The sequence below is a fragment of the Rhinoraja longicauda genome, chromosome 16 (genome assembly GCF_053455715.1).
Source record: "Rhinoraja longicauda isolate Sanriku21f chromosome 16, sRhiLon1.1, whole genome shotgun sequence".
Classification (NCBI taxonomy): Eukaryota; Metazoa; Chordata; class Chondrichthyes; order Rajiformes; family Arhynchobatidae; genus Rhinoraja; species Rhinoraja longicauda.
This window is the reverse complement of record NC_135968.1, coordinates 3459509-3472122: the sequence shown is the minus strand read 5'-3', so window position 1 is coordinate 3472122 and position 12614 is coordinate 3459509. Positions and strand designations below refer to the sequence as shown.

Sequence of the window (12614 nt, the reverse complement as noted above, 5' to 3'; positions counted from 1 at the left end):
GCATTGCTCTATCTCCTGCCCTCTCCTTCGGCTGACTGTGGTCTTTGCCTCTTCCCCAGCAGGGTAACTCCACCAGCCCTGGGTTGGCCCTCGCTTACCCGGAGTCTCCACCCTGGAGGGAGGGGAGGAGGAGGAGAGTGAGCCGGGGTCGACCCGGGGCCTGGAACAGGCCGGGGACCCCCCCAGGGCCCCGGAGAGAGGGAGACACTCAGCGGGCCCCGTCTCCCTCTCTCTCGCCCTCGCGCTGCGGCGGACAGAGCCGGTGGGCGAGGGGCCCGCCAGACTTCTGTGGGAGGAGGAGATCTCGGACGCCAGCCTCCGCACGCTCTCCGAGAGCGAGGACAGCGAGACCGCCCCGCCTTCCCTCCGCGGGGAGATCACCCCGGACACTCCCCGGCGGCCCTTCCTCAGCCCAGAGACTCCCCAGGCAGCCGCCATCTTGGACGGTCCCGGACGGATGGCCATCTTGTCGAGCCCTGAGAGGTCGGCCATGTTGGATGGCTCTGAACGATCGGCCAGGTTGGACAGTCACCGATGGTCGTCCATCTTGGTCAGTCCTGAGGCAGCTGCCATCTTGGATGGTTCCAAGCGGACGGCCATCTTGGAGAGCCCTGAGAGGCCGGCCATCTTGGACGATCCCGGGCGGTCAGCCATCTTGGACGATCCCGGGCGGTCGGCCGTCTTGGACGATCCCGGACGGTCAGCCATCTTGGACAATCCTGGGCGGCCGGCCATCTTGGACGATCACGGACGGTCAGCCATCTTGGACGATCCCGGGCGGTCATCCATCTTGCACAATCCCGGCCGGTCGGCCATGTTGGATGGTACTGAGCGGTCGGGCATCTTGTTGGATGAACAGTCAGCCGTGTTGGACGGTCACCGATGGTTGTCCACCTTGGTGAGTCCAGAGGCAGCCGCCATCTTGGATCACCACAAGCGGGCGTCCAGCCAACACAGGCCTGAGGGGAGCGCCCCACTGGGCCGGCCCAGCACTAACTCCCTCCCAGCCAGGCCTGGGCCATTCTCCACACTGAATAGGCCCAAGCCTGTCACAGTGCTGCATATGCCTGGGAGGCCGCCTTCCATGGGCACCGTCACGCTGATGCCAGAGCCGCCGGCCTCCTGGGCAAAGTGGGCTGCAGGCCAAGATTCAGTCCCAGCCTGGGAGACTCCCGACCTAGCGGCCATCTTGGGAAGCCCCGACCTAGTGGCCATCTTGAAGAGTCCGGACCTGGCGGCCATCTTGGGAAGGTCGAACCCTGCGGCCATCACAGAAAGCTCGGATCCGGCAACCACCTCGGAAAGGTCCGACACAGGGGCCATTTTGGGGAGGTCGGATCCGGCAGCCATCTTGGAAAGGTCCAATCCAGCAGCAATCTTGGAAAAGTCCGACCCAGTGGCCATCTTGGAAAGTTCCGACACTGGGGCCATCTTGGGGAGGTCGGACCCGGCAGCCATTTTGGAAAGGTCGGATCCGGCCGACATCTTGGAAACGTCGGGTCCGGCAGCCATCTTGGGGAGGTCCGACCAGGTGGAGGGGCCCTGGGAGGATGACATAATGGACTCCTTGTCCGAGCCCGACCCCCAGGACACCGACGCCTGGTTCCCCACCGACCCACCCCTTGGCAGCCCCACCCCTACCGCAGTCCTGGCCCAGATTCTGGCCACCACCCTGGGGGCTCCCCCCGCCCCTGAATCCCCTCCCCCCAATGAGGCAGACAACCCCTTCTCACTGGCTGCAGGGCTACTGGCCGGAATACTCCGCTCCTTGCCCAGCCCTCCCAGCAGAGAGCTCCCGCTCTCCCGCAATCCCAGCAGAGAACTCCCTCTCTCCCCCAATCCCAGCAGAGAACTCCCTATCTCCCGCAATCTCAGCAGAGAGCACCCTCTCTCCCGCAATCCCAGCAGAGAGCTCCCTCTCTCCAGCAATCCCAGCTGGACGGCCCATCTCGCTGCCTCTCCCAGCAGGGAGTATGCTCTCTCCCCCACTTCCAGTAGAGAGCTTTTACTCTCTGCCAATTCCAGAAGGATGGTCCTTCTCTCCTCCAATTCCAGCAGGGAGGTTCTACTCTCCTCCAATCCCAGCAGGGAAGTCTTACTCTCCTCCGATCCCAGCAGGGAGGTCCTACTCTCCGCCAATCCCAGCAGGGAGGTCCTACTCTCCTCCAATCCCAGCAGGGAAGTCTTACTCTCCTCCAATCCCAGCAGGGAGGTCCTACTCTCCGCCATTCCCAGCAGGGAGGACCTACTCTCCGCCAATCCCAGCAGGGAGCTCCCTCTCTCTGCCTCTCCCAGCAGGGACACCCCAGAGCCCAGCAGAGAGCGGGGAGGCCTGGAGAAGTTGGACTGGTGGGACGGTCCCAGCAGGGATGTGGCGGACCTCCACACGTCGCCCCTGAACTATCCCAGCAGACACACCAGCAAGGGAGGAGTGAACCACCCGGTGACCTCGCCCCTCGGGCTTCCCAGCAGACCCACTAGCAGGGACGAACTGGTGGACCACCTGAAGACTTCACTCTTGGAATATCCCAGCAGAGGCGGCCCCAACACCAGCAGGGATGACGGGACCATCACGGACCATGTGATCTCAGGATATCCCAGCAGAGATGCCAGCCCCGACACCAGCAGGGGAAAGGCGGGGGAGCTCTGGGAGACGTCTACCGTGGAGAATCCCAGCAGAGGCAGCCTCAACACCAGCAGACTCGCAGGGAGCCACCAGGAGACTTCAGAACTGGCCTATCGCAGCAGACGCACCAGCAGGGAAGGAGAGAACCAGCAGGAAACATCGTCGCTAGGGCCCCCCAGCAGACACACCAGTAGAGACGTCAACCCCGCGGGCCAGGAGATGTCCTCGGAATTTCCCAGCAGACACACCAGCAGAGAGGTGGTGGACCAGCAGGAGACGTCACTGGTGTACGATCCCAGCAGGAATGGCCAAAACACCAGTAGAGACTCAAACGCCGCGGAGCAGGAGATGTTCTCTTCGTCTCCCAGCAGACACACCAGCCCCTCCAGCAGCAGAGTCCTGGTGGACTTCCGGACGACCAGCAGACCCAGCAGCCTGGACACCAGCAGAGACATGAACACCGCAGGCCAGGCCGTAGTCTCGGGAGCGATCAGCAGACGCGCCAGTCTCGCCAGCAGGGAGTCGGCGGGGCCCCAGCAGACGCCTGCCACGTGGCATCCCAGTAGAGAAGGTCCCGGCACCAGCAGGAAGGCGAAAACCAGCCTGGACACCAGCAGGGCTAATCGGCTAGAGCTCCAGGGGGGGTCGGCCTTGGGGAATCCCAGCGGGCAGACCAGCAGAGAGGTGGCGGTCCTGCAGGGAATGCGGTCACCAGGGAATCCCAGCAGACAGAGTGGCACCGATCCCAGCAGGGCTGATGTGCTGGGCCTCTGGGTGACCCCATCCTTGGGAGATCCCGGTAGACACGGCAGCCCCATTTCCAGCAGGGACGTGGAGCCTCAGGTCACACCGTTCCCAGGATTTCCCAGCAGAGATGACGCCGACACCAGCAGGGAGGCGGCGGGTCTCCCATGGCAACCCAGCAGCAAAGACGAGCTCGTCGCCAGGCCACCCGCCCTCCATCCCAGCAGAAAAGCCCCCGACACCAGCAGGGGCGGACAGGGCCTGCAGGACCACGAGGAGATACTATTCTGGAGCCAGACCAGCAGACAGGCGAGCTCCAAGACCAGCAGTCAGGCATGGGACCTCCAGGAGGCACCGGCCGTGGGCTATCCCAGCAGACACACCAGCCCCGAAACCAGCAGGGAGCCGGGGTCCCGCGTCACCCCAGCCTCCGGATACCCCAGCAGACACACCAGAGACGGCCCCAGCACCAGCAGAGACCTGGGGGCCAGGGTATTGGACCTTGATGGGCATCCGTCCGCGGGCAAACCCAGCAGAGCTGAGCCCGGCTCCAGCAGAGACGTGGGGACCCTGGTGGATCCCGAGATGTGGCCGGCCGAGCGTCCCAGCAGAGCTGGGCCCAGCACCAGCAGAGACGTGGGGATCCTGGTGGATCTCCAGGAGATCTTGCCCCCGCGCCGTCCCAGCAGAGCGACTCTCAACTCCAGCAGAGACGTGGGGACTGAGGTGGACTTAGAGATGCGGTCGGCGGATCAGACCAGCAGGGACGCCGGGACCATGGTGGAACTCCAGGAGGTGTCTCCCACAGCCCATCCCAGCAGGGCAGGCTCCAGCCCCAGCATGGTCCCCGGCAACATGCTGGATCCTGCCGAGGAGTTGCCCTTGGACGATCCCCGTGGACCCGGCCAGCGTCCCAGCAGCCCGTCCCCCAATCCCAGCAGGGAATTGGAAGCGCCGTTCTCTCTCGGCAATCCCAGCAGCCCCGTCAACCATGGATTGTCAGCCATGGATCCCAGCAGAATGTTGAACACAGATCCGGATCCCAGCAGCCGGCTTGGAACAATCCTGGCTCCCAGCAGATCATTAAACACAGCCCCTGATCCCAACAGCCAGCCTGTTGCAACCCCAGATCCCAGCAGAACGTTTAACACAGCCCTGGATCCCAGGAGAAAGTCAAACACAGCCCTGGATCCCAGCAGATCATTGAACACAGCCCCTGATTCCAGCAGCCGGCCTGTTGCAACCCCGGATCCCAGCAGAACAATTAGCACAGCCCTGGATCCCAGCAGCCAGCCTGGTGCCGCCCCAGATCCCAGTAGCCCATCGGATACAGTCTTGGATCCCAGCAGATCATTGAACACAATCCATGATCCCAGCAGCCGGCCTGTTGCAACCTCAGATCCCAGCAGAACGTTTAACACAGCTGCTGATCCCAGCAGAAAGTCAAACACAGCCCTATATCCCAGCAGAATGTTGAACATCGTCCCAGGTCCCAGCAGATCATTGAACGCAGTCACAGATCCCAGCAGAATATCTAACACAGTCCCGGCTCCCAGCAACCGTCCTGGTGCCACCCTAGGTCCCAATAGCCCGTCGGATACAGCCTTGGATCCCAGCAGAATGTCAAACACAGAAACTGGTCCCAGCAGCCGGCCTTTTGTGCTGTGGGATCCCAGCAGATCAATGAATACTGTCCTGGATCCCAGCAGAATGTCGAATGCAGTCATGGATTCCAGCAGGAAGTTGAACACAGACCCAGATCCCAGCAGCTGGCCTGAAGCAACCCCTGATCCCAGAACATTTCATACAACCCCTGATCCCAGCAGAACATTTCACACAACCCCTGATCCCAGCAGAATGTTGAACACAGTCCTGGATCCCAGCAGCCCATCCGGAGTGGCCCCAGATCCCAGCAGATCATTGAATACTGTTTTGGATCCCAGTAGAACATCAAACACAGTCCCGGGTCCCAGCAGCCTGTCCGGAGCGGCCCCGGATCCCAGCAGATCATTGAATACTGTCCTGGATCCCAGTAGAACATCAAACACAGTCCCGGATCCCAGCAGCCTGTCGAATACAGTCTTGGATCCCAGCAGATCGTTGAATACAGTCCTGGATCCCAGTAGAACATCAAACACAGTCCCGGATCCCAGCAGCCTGTCGAATACAGTCTGGGATCCCAGAGGATCGTTGAATGGGGTGGTGGATCCCAGTAGAACATTTAACACAGCCCCGGATCCCAGCAGAACGTCGAACACAGTCCCTGATCCCAGCAGATCGTTGACCATAGCCGTTGATCCCAGCAGAACATTGACCACAGCCGCTGATCCCAGCAGCTGGCTGACCATTGCGCTGGACGGGGGCCGGATGGTTCGCATCCTGCTGGATCCCAGCACACTGGGGACCACTCTGCTGGACCTGCGGGGGCTCCAGAAGGCGGCCCCGGATCCCAGCAGCCCGCTAAACGCAGCTCAAGATCCCAGCAGCCCGTTTAACGTGGCCACGGGTCCCAGCAGACAGCCCAGCAGGGGCCAAGACCCCAGCATCCGGTCCGACGTGATGCCCGGGAGCCTGTCGGTGGAGGCCCGGCCTCCCGGCGGAGACCGAGGGGCATGGGGACACCCCGCCTCGCCCGCAGGGGCCCAGGCTCGGGCAGCGGGGCCCGACGTGGGCCCGGTGACCGGCGGGGAGGCCTCAGCCTCGACCTCAGCGACGAGGACTCGAGGCCCAGGAACCACGCCCGAGGATCTGGTCCTAGTGGACAGGCTTCACGGGCCAGGACTAGGAGTCGTGCTTCAGGGCCTACAAGTAGTGCCTAAGGTGGAGGATCCTGGCACAGTGGACAGGGTTCAGGGGCCAGGCCTAGAGGTTAGGCTCCAGGGCCCACAATCAGTTACTACGCTTGAGGATTCAGGCCTAGTGGATAGGCTTCATGGGCCAGGCTTAGGAGTTACGCTTCAAGGCCTACAAGTAGTGCCTAAGGTGGAGGATTCAGGCCTAGTGGATAGGTTTCATCGACCAGGCCTAGGAGTTAGGCTCCAGGGCCTACAAACAGTGCCCATGCTGGAGGATTCGGACCTAGCAGACAGGCTTCAGGGCCCGGAGATCGTGGTGGGACCCCGGTGGCCCAGTTCATTTACCAGGCTCTCTCCAACACCCCCCCAGCCTACGGCCCTCCATACGGACATTCTACAGTGTGAGGCAGAGCCGGGGGACGGGGAGATGCCGGAAACGGAGGAAGAGGAAGTGGGCCAGAAGGAAATGGGCCGGAGGGAAGAGGAAGTGGGCTGGCATGAGGAAGAGGAAGTCAGGTGTTGGGAAGAGGAAGCGGGCCAGGAGGAAGACGAAATGAGCGTCTGGGCAAGGGAAGACGGCCAGAGTGAAAACGAAGCTGGTCGGGAGGAAGAGGAAGCAGAAACGGGCCGAGAGGAAGCCAAAGCGATCAGCGAGGATGAGGAAGTGACCCAGGTGGAAAATGAAACGGACTGGGGGGAACAAGAAGCACGGCGGGAGGAACAGGAAGCGGCACATGAGCTGGAAGTGAGCCGGGTCAAACAGGAAGCGGTGCTGGATGAACAGGAAGTGGGTGATGAGGAACTGGAAGCAGGACGTGTGGAACAGCAAGCTGGGCGAGAGGAACAGGAAGTGGGCCAGGAAGAACAGGAAGTGGGCCTAGAGGAACAGGAAGTGGGACATAAGGAACAGGAAGCGGGACGTGAGGAACAGGAAGTGACACATGAGGAAACTGGACATGAACAGGAAATGGGCCGGGACAAACAAGAAACTGGCCAGGCGGGGCAAGAAGCGGGAAGTGAAGGGCAGGAAGTGAGCTGGGAGGAAGTAGAAACGGACGGGGAGATAGAGGAAGCAGACGACGAAGACGAGGAAGCCAGCCGAGTGAAGCAGGATGTCGGCCGAGAGGGACAGGAAGCAGATTTGGAGGAACAGGAAGCAGGTCGGGAGGAACAGGAAATGGTCCGAGAGGAACAGGAAGCAGATCAGGAAGAAGAAGCAGTGGTCTGGAGGGAAGGGGAAGGCCTGTCGGACTCGGACTTGATGGCGGTGCCCTGGGACAACACGGAATACTGGGAAACCTTCTACTACGTGTCCCTGGTGGCGGCGCGGGAACTGCTGCGCAGGCGGAAGCGAGGACGGCCCAGGGAGCGGCCCTGAGCGGCGGCCATCTTGGCCCAACCTCACCAAGTTGGCGGACGATGTAGATATTGGGATTAACTCCAGACAGGGTTCATCTCCCCGCCTGGAAACCATGTAAAATGTGTTTATTGGAATGAGAATTACATATATTGGTCTTGTTTACTGACGTCCAGTGTCTCCTTGTGGCCTGGTGACCCCAGGGATGTTGAGGATGGGGCCAGGGGTGGCGGAACAATACAAAATAATGCTTACAAAACAAAACCGTGGTGACACACCGACTAGGAGGTTGCCAACTGTCCCATATTGGCCGGGACATCCCGAATATTGGGCTAAATTGGTTTGTCCCGTATAGGACCACTCTTGCCCCGTATTAGGCCCGAGAGACGCTGTAGGCCTGGACAGTGTAGGCCCGGACAGTGTAGGTCCGGGGGCCACTGTAGGCCCGGACGCTGTAGGCCCGGACGCTGTCCCTCACCCACACAGCAGGGACAATTTACAATTCATACCAAGCCAATTAACCTCCAAATCTGCACGTCTGTGGAGTGTGGGAGGAAACCGGAGCATCCGGGAGAAAACTCACTGGGAGAAGGTACAAACTCCGTACAGACAGCACCCGTAGTCGGGATCAAACCCGGGTCTCCGTCGCTGCATTCGCTGTAAGGCAGCAACTCTACTGCTGCGCCACCGTGCATTCCCCCCCCCCCCGTGCCCAGCGGTCACGGGAATCCCCCAGTGTGCCCTCTCTAACCCCACCCGGGCGCGGGCAGACCGGTAACCCTGAAAAAGGGGCAGGCAAAGCCCTCTTAGACAATAGACAATAGGAGGCCATTCGGCCCTTCGAGCCTGTACGCCACGCCATTCAATGTGATCATGGCAGATCATTCTCAATCAGTACCCCGTTCCTGCCTTCTCCCCATACCCCCTGACTCCGCTATCCTTAAGAGCTCTATCTAGCTCTCTCTTGAATGCATTCAGAGAATTGGCCTCCACTGCCTTCTGAGGCGGAGAATTCCACAGATTCTTCCGCCTGGCGCCGTGACACGCGAACGGCCATCTTGGCCAGGCCCAGGAGCAGCCCAACCAGGACATCTTCGGCTCTACCCTCTCCATCCAACGCACAGGGTGTCCAAAGAAGGGACTGGTGGGTGTGAAGTGCAGCCAGGAGACAAAGAGCAGCCCCTTTAAGATATTGGAACGGGCTGCAACCACAATGGCACCATGTAGACGTGGAACACAGACTCTTCCTGCTCGCTACAATGGCGGGCGGCTGGCCGGTCTGTGAACCAAACGCGAGAGAGAGACATATGAAGAAAGACTGGATAGACTGGGCTTGTACTCGCTGGAATTTAGAAGACTGAGGGGGGATCTTATAGAAACATATAAAATTCTTAAGGGGTTGGAGAGGCTAGATGCGGGAAGATTGTTCCCGATGTTGGGGGAGTCCAGAACCAGGGGTCACAGCTTAAGGATAAGGGGGAAGTCTTTTAGGACCGAGATGAGAAAACATTTCTTCACACAGAGAGTGGTGAGTCTGTGGAATTCTCTGCCACAGAAGGTAGTTGAGGCCGGTTCATTGGCTATATTTAAGAGGGAGTTAGATGTGGCCCTTGTGGCTAAAGGGATCAGGGGGTATGGAGAGAAGGCAGGTACGGGATACTGAGTTGGATGATCAACCATGATCATATTGAATGGTGGTGCGTACAGGCTCGAAGGGCCGAATGGCCTACTCCTGCACCTATTTTCTATGTTTCTATGGAGCAGGTGACCAGCCAGGAGGGGATGATGGTATTGAACACTGAGCTGCAGACGAGAAACAGCAGCAGCCTGTAGCATGCGTTTCTACTGTCCCGGGGGACACTGAAGGCCCGGGGGCCGCTGTAGGCCTGGACACCGTAGGCCCGGGGGCCGCAGTGGCCCGGGGGGCGCTGTAGGCCTGAACGCTGTAGGCCCGGATACTGTAGGCCTGGACACTGTAGGCCCGGACAGTGTAGGCCCGGGGGGGCGCTGTAGGCCCGGACAGTGTAGGCCCAGACACTGTAGGCCCGGACACTGTAGGCCCAGACAGTGTAGGCCTGGACAGTGTCGGCCCGGACAGTGTAGGCCCGGACAGTGTAGGCCCGGACACTAAGTCCGGACATTGTAGGCCCGGACAGTGTAGGCCCAGACACTGTGGGCCCGGACAGTGTAGGCCTGGACACTGTAGGTCCGGACAGTGTAGGCCCGGACAGTGTAGGCCCGGACAGTGTAGGTCCGGACACTAAGTCCGGACACTGTAGGCCTGGAGGCCCGGGCGCCGCCTAGCGGAGGTTGCCCTAGCAACCCGCCTCCCGGCCCGGGCGGCCGCCATCGGTGGAGCGGGAGCACGTGGCCGCTGGCTGGCTGAGGTCACGTGGGGCGCGGGGGCGGTGAGGTCACCTAGTGTCCCTTATTTGGGAGTGAGATAGTTGGCAACCCCTAGCGTTAAGGGAGAGAGGGGCGGGAAGAGTGGGAAAAGGGGAAGAGAGAGGGAGGGAGAGATGGGGAAGGCAGTGAGAGAGAGGGGTGAGTGAGGGGAGATGGGAGGGGAGAGAGAGGTTTAGTTTATTGTCATGTGTACCGAGGTACAGTGAAAAGAAAGCCTTTTGTTGCATGCTGTCAAAGTCAAAGACCACACCAGTCTACAGATAAATGACATCCTTCCCACGTGTGGGGTGAGTTGTACATCTGTAACAGAACATCCCAAATCTATACTCAATACTCCTAGATCCCTCTGCTCCACAACACTCACCTGTCTACCTGTGACACCACACTTTCAGGGGACTGTGTACCTGCGCTCCTAGATCCCTCTGCTCCACAACACTCACCTGTCTACCTGTGACACCACACTTTCAGGGGACTGTGTACCTGCGCTCCTAGATCCCTCTGCTCCACAACACTCACCTGTCTACCTGTGACACCACACTTTCAGGGGAACTGTGTACCTGCGCTCCTAGATCCCTCTGCTCCACAACACTCACCTAGACTATAGGCCCAGTCCGTAGCAACTACTACTAGGGCAGGTTTGGAGGGATTTGGGCCTGTTTTCGCACGGTATCTCTCAACTAAACTAGAAACTAAATAGGAGGGTGTGAGAGAGAGAGAGAGAGAGAGAGAGAGAGAGAGAGAGAGAGAGAGAGGCAGCCTCCTCTCTCCCCCCCTTCCCCACACACATCAATCCCCTCTCCTCTATCTCTCTCGTCATCCCCTCCCGCTGTTCGCTAACCCCCTCCTCTCCCCCCCCCCCCGTCTTCCCCCCCCCCCGTCTCTCACCCTCCCCCGTCTCTCCCCCCCCCGGTCTCTCCCACCCCCCGTCAAAACCCTTGTCCTATCGGGTGGGGGAGGGGGTTTGGGGTTCCCCTCTGACACAGGAAGTGAGGTTTGGGGGGGGTATTTATGACTTCACGTCCCCCCCCCTCCCTCCCCCCAGAGTCTCGGGGGACAGCGGAGAGGTAGGGAGGGGGGGGGGGCGAGAGGAGGGGAGGGGGTGACCAAGAAGGAGGGGGAGCGAGGGGGCGAGAGAGAGGGGGGCAAGAGGAGGGGGGAGGAGGAGGCAGGGGGTGAGGGAAGGGGGATGAGATGGGAGGGGGGGATGAGAGTGGAGGGGGGGATGAGAGGGGAGGGGGGATGAGAGGGGAGGGGGATGAGAGGGGAGGGGGATGAGAGGGGAGGGGGGGAGAAAGGGGGGATGAGAGGGGAGGGGGGGATGAGGGGAGGGGGGATGAGAGGGGAGGGGGATGAGAGGGGAGGGGGGGATGAGAGGGGAGGGGGGGAGAAAGGGGGGATGAGAGGGGAGGGGGATGAGAGGGGAGGGGGGGATGAGGGGAGGGGGGATGAGAGGGGAGGGGGGGGGGGTTGAGAGGGGAGGGGGGATGAGAGGGGAGGGGGAGAGATACCAACCAGTGGCCCAGTAGTTCCAGTAACCCCCGGTTGGGGCCGTGGGAGGGGTGGGGGAGGGGTCTGAGATATACCTCCCCCCCCACCATAAAGCCCCTGCCCTCAGTCTCAGCTTTGTAGAGTGAGGAGGGGGGGATAACCCCCCACATTCACCAGGCCGAGACCTTGCCCAAACCACCCACAGCAGGCCCAGGCATGGTCCATGTTCATCAGTGATAGGAGCGGAATGAGGCCATTCGGCCCATCGAGTCCACTCCGCCATTGAATCATGGCTGATCTATCTCTCCCTCCTAACCCCACCCTCCTGCCTTCTCCCCGTAACCCCTGACACCCGCACTGATCCAAAGTCTAGACTCCAAAGTCTAGAATCTAGAGAGATAGATGGAGCTCTTAAGGATAGAGGAGTCAGGGGGTATGGGGAGAAGGCAGGAACGGGTACTGATTGAGGCTGATCAGCCATGATCACATTGAATGGCGGTGCGTACAGGCTCGAAGGGCCGAATGGCCTCCTCCTGCACCTATTGTCTATTGTCTAATCACACAGCGCGGAAACAGGCCCTTCGGCCCAACTTGCCCACACCGCCCAACATGCCCCCATCTACACTAGTCCCACCCGCCTGCGTTTGGCCCATCGATATACTGACAATGTTAGGCCCAACTTACTGACCGTCGTTCCTTTGGTGCGAATGGAAGGAGTTTCATTGAGATCGGTGTTATACTTTTAAAGTTATTCACATTTTAAAGTTTTAATCTATCTCCTCGGAAGGGAGGGGGGAGGGAGGGGGGAGGGAGGAGGGGGGAGGGAGGGGGGGAGGAGGGGGGAGGGAGGGGGGAGGAGGGGGAGGGAGGAGGGGGGAGGAGGGGGAGGGAGGATAAGGGGGGATTCAGGGGAATGGAGTAGAGGGAAAGGGGGAGGGGAGGGGGAGGAGGGGGGAGGAGAGGGGAGGAGGGGGATTGGGAGGGGGAGGAGGGGGGAGGAGAGGGGAGGAGGGGGATTGGGAGGGGGAGGAGGGGGGAGAGGGGAGAGTGCGGTGGGGGGGGGGGAGGGGGAAGCTACTAGTCTCCCCTTGACCTCTCCCCTCTTCCCTCGCCAGGTGTCATGGCCGCCAGCTACAACGACAAGACTCCCCTGGTCCTGAACAAGGAGAGCGATAGTGAGTGGGGGGGAGGAGGAGGG

At 60.7% G+C, this 12614-nt stretch overlaps 1 protein-coding gene across 1 annotated transcript in view; it reads left to right on the top strand.

Moving 5' to 3' along the window:
* The first annotated feature begins 8735 nt into the window (after window positions 1–8735).
* The window catches only part of LOC144601390 (epimerase family protein SDR39U1-like), a 29150-nt gene continuing 25271 nt past the window's right edge, over window positions 8736–12614 (top strand). The window contains exons 1-2 of the mRNA XM_078413463.1: window positions 8736–8799; window positions 12532–12591. Coding sequence (XP_078269589.1) covers window positions 8736–8799; window positions 12532–12591 — 124 coding nt within the window. The remainder of the gene's footprint in view (window positions 8800–12531; window positions 12592–12614) is intronic.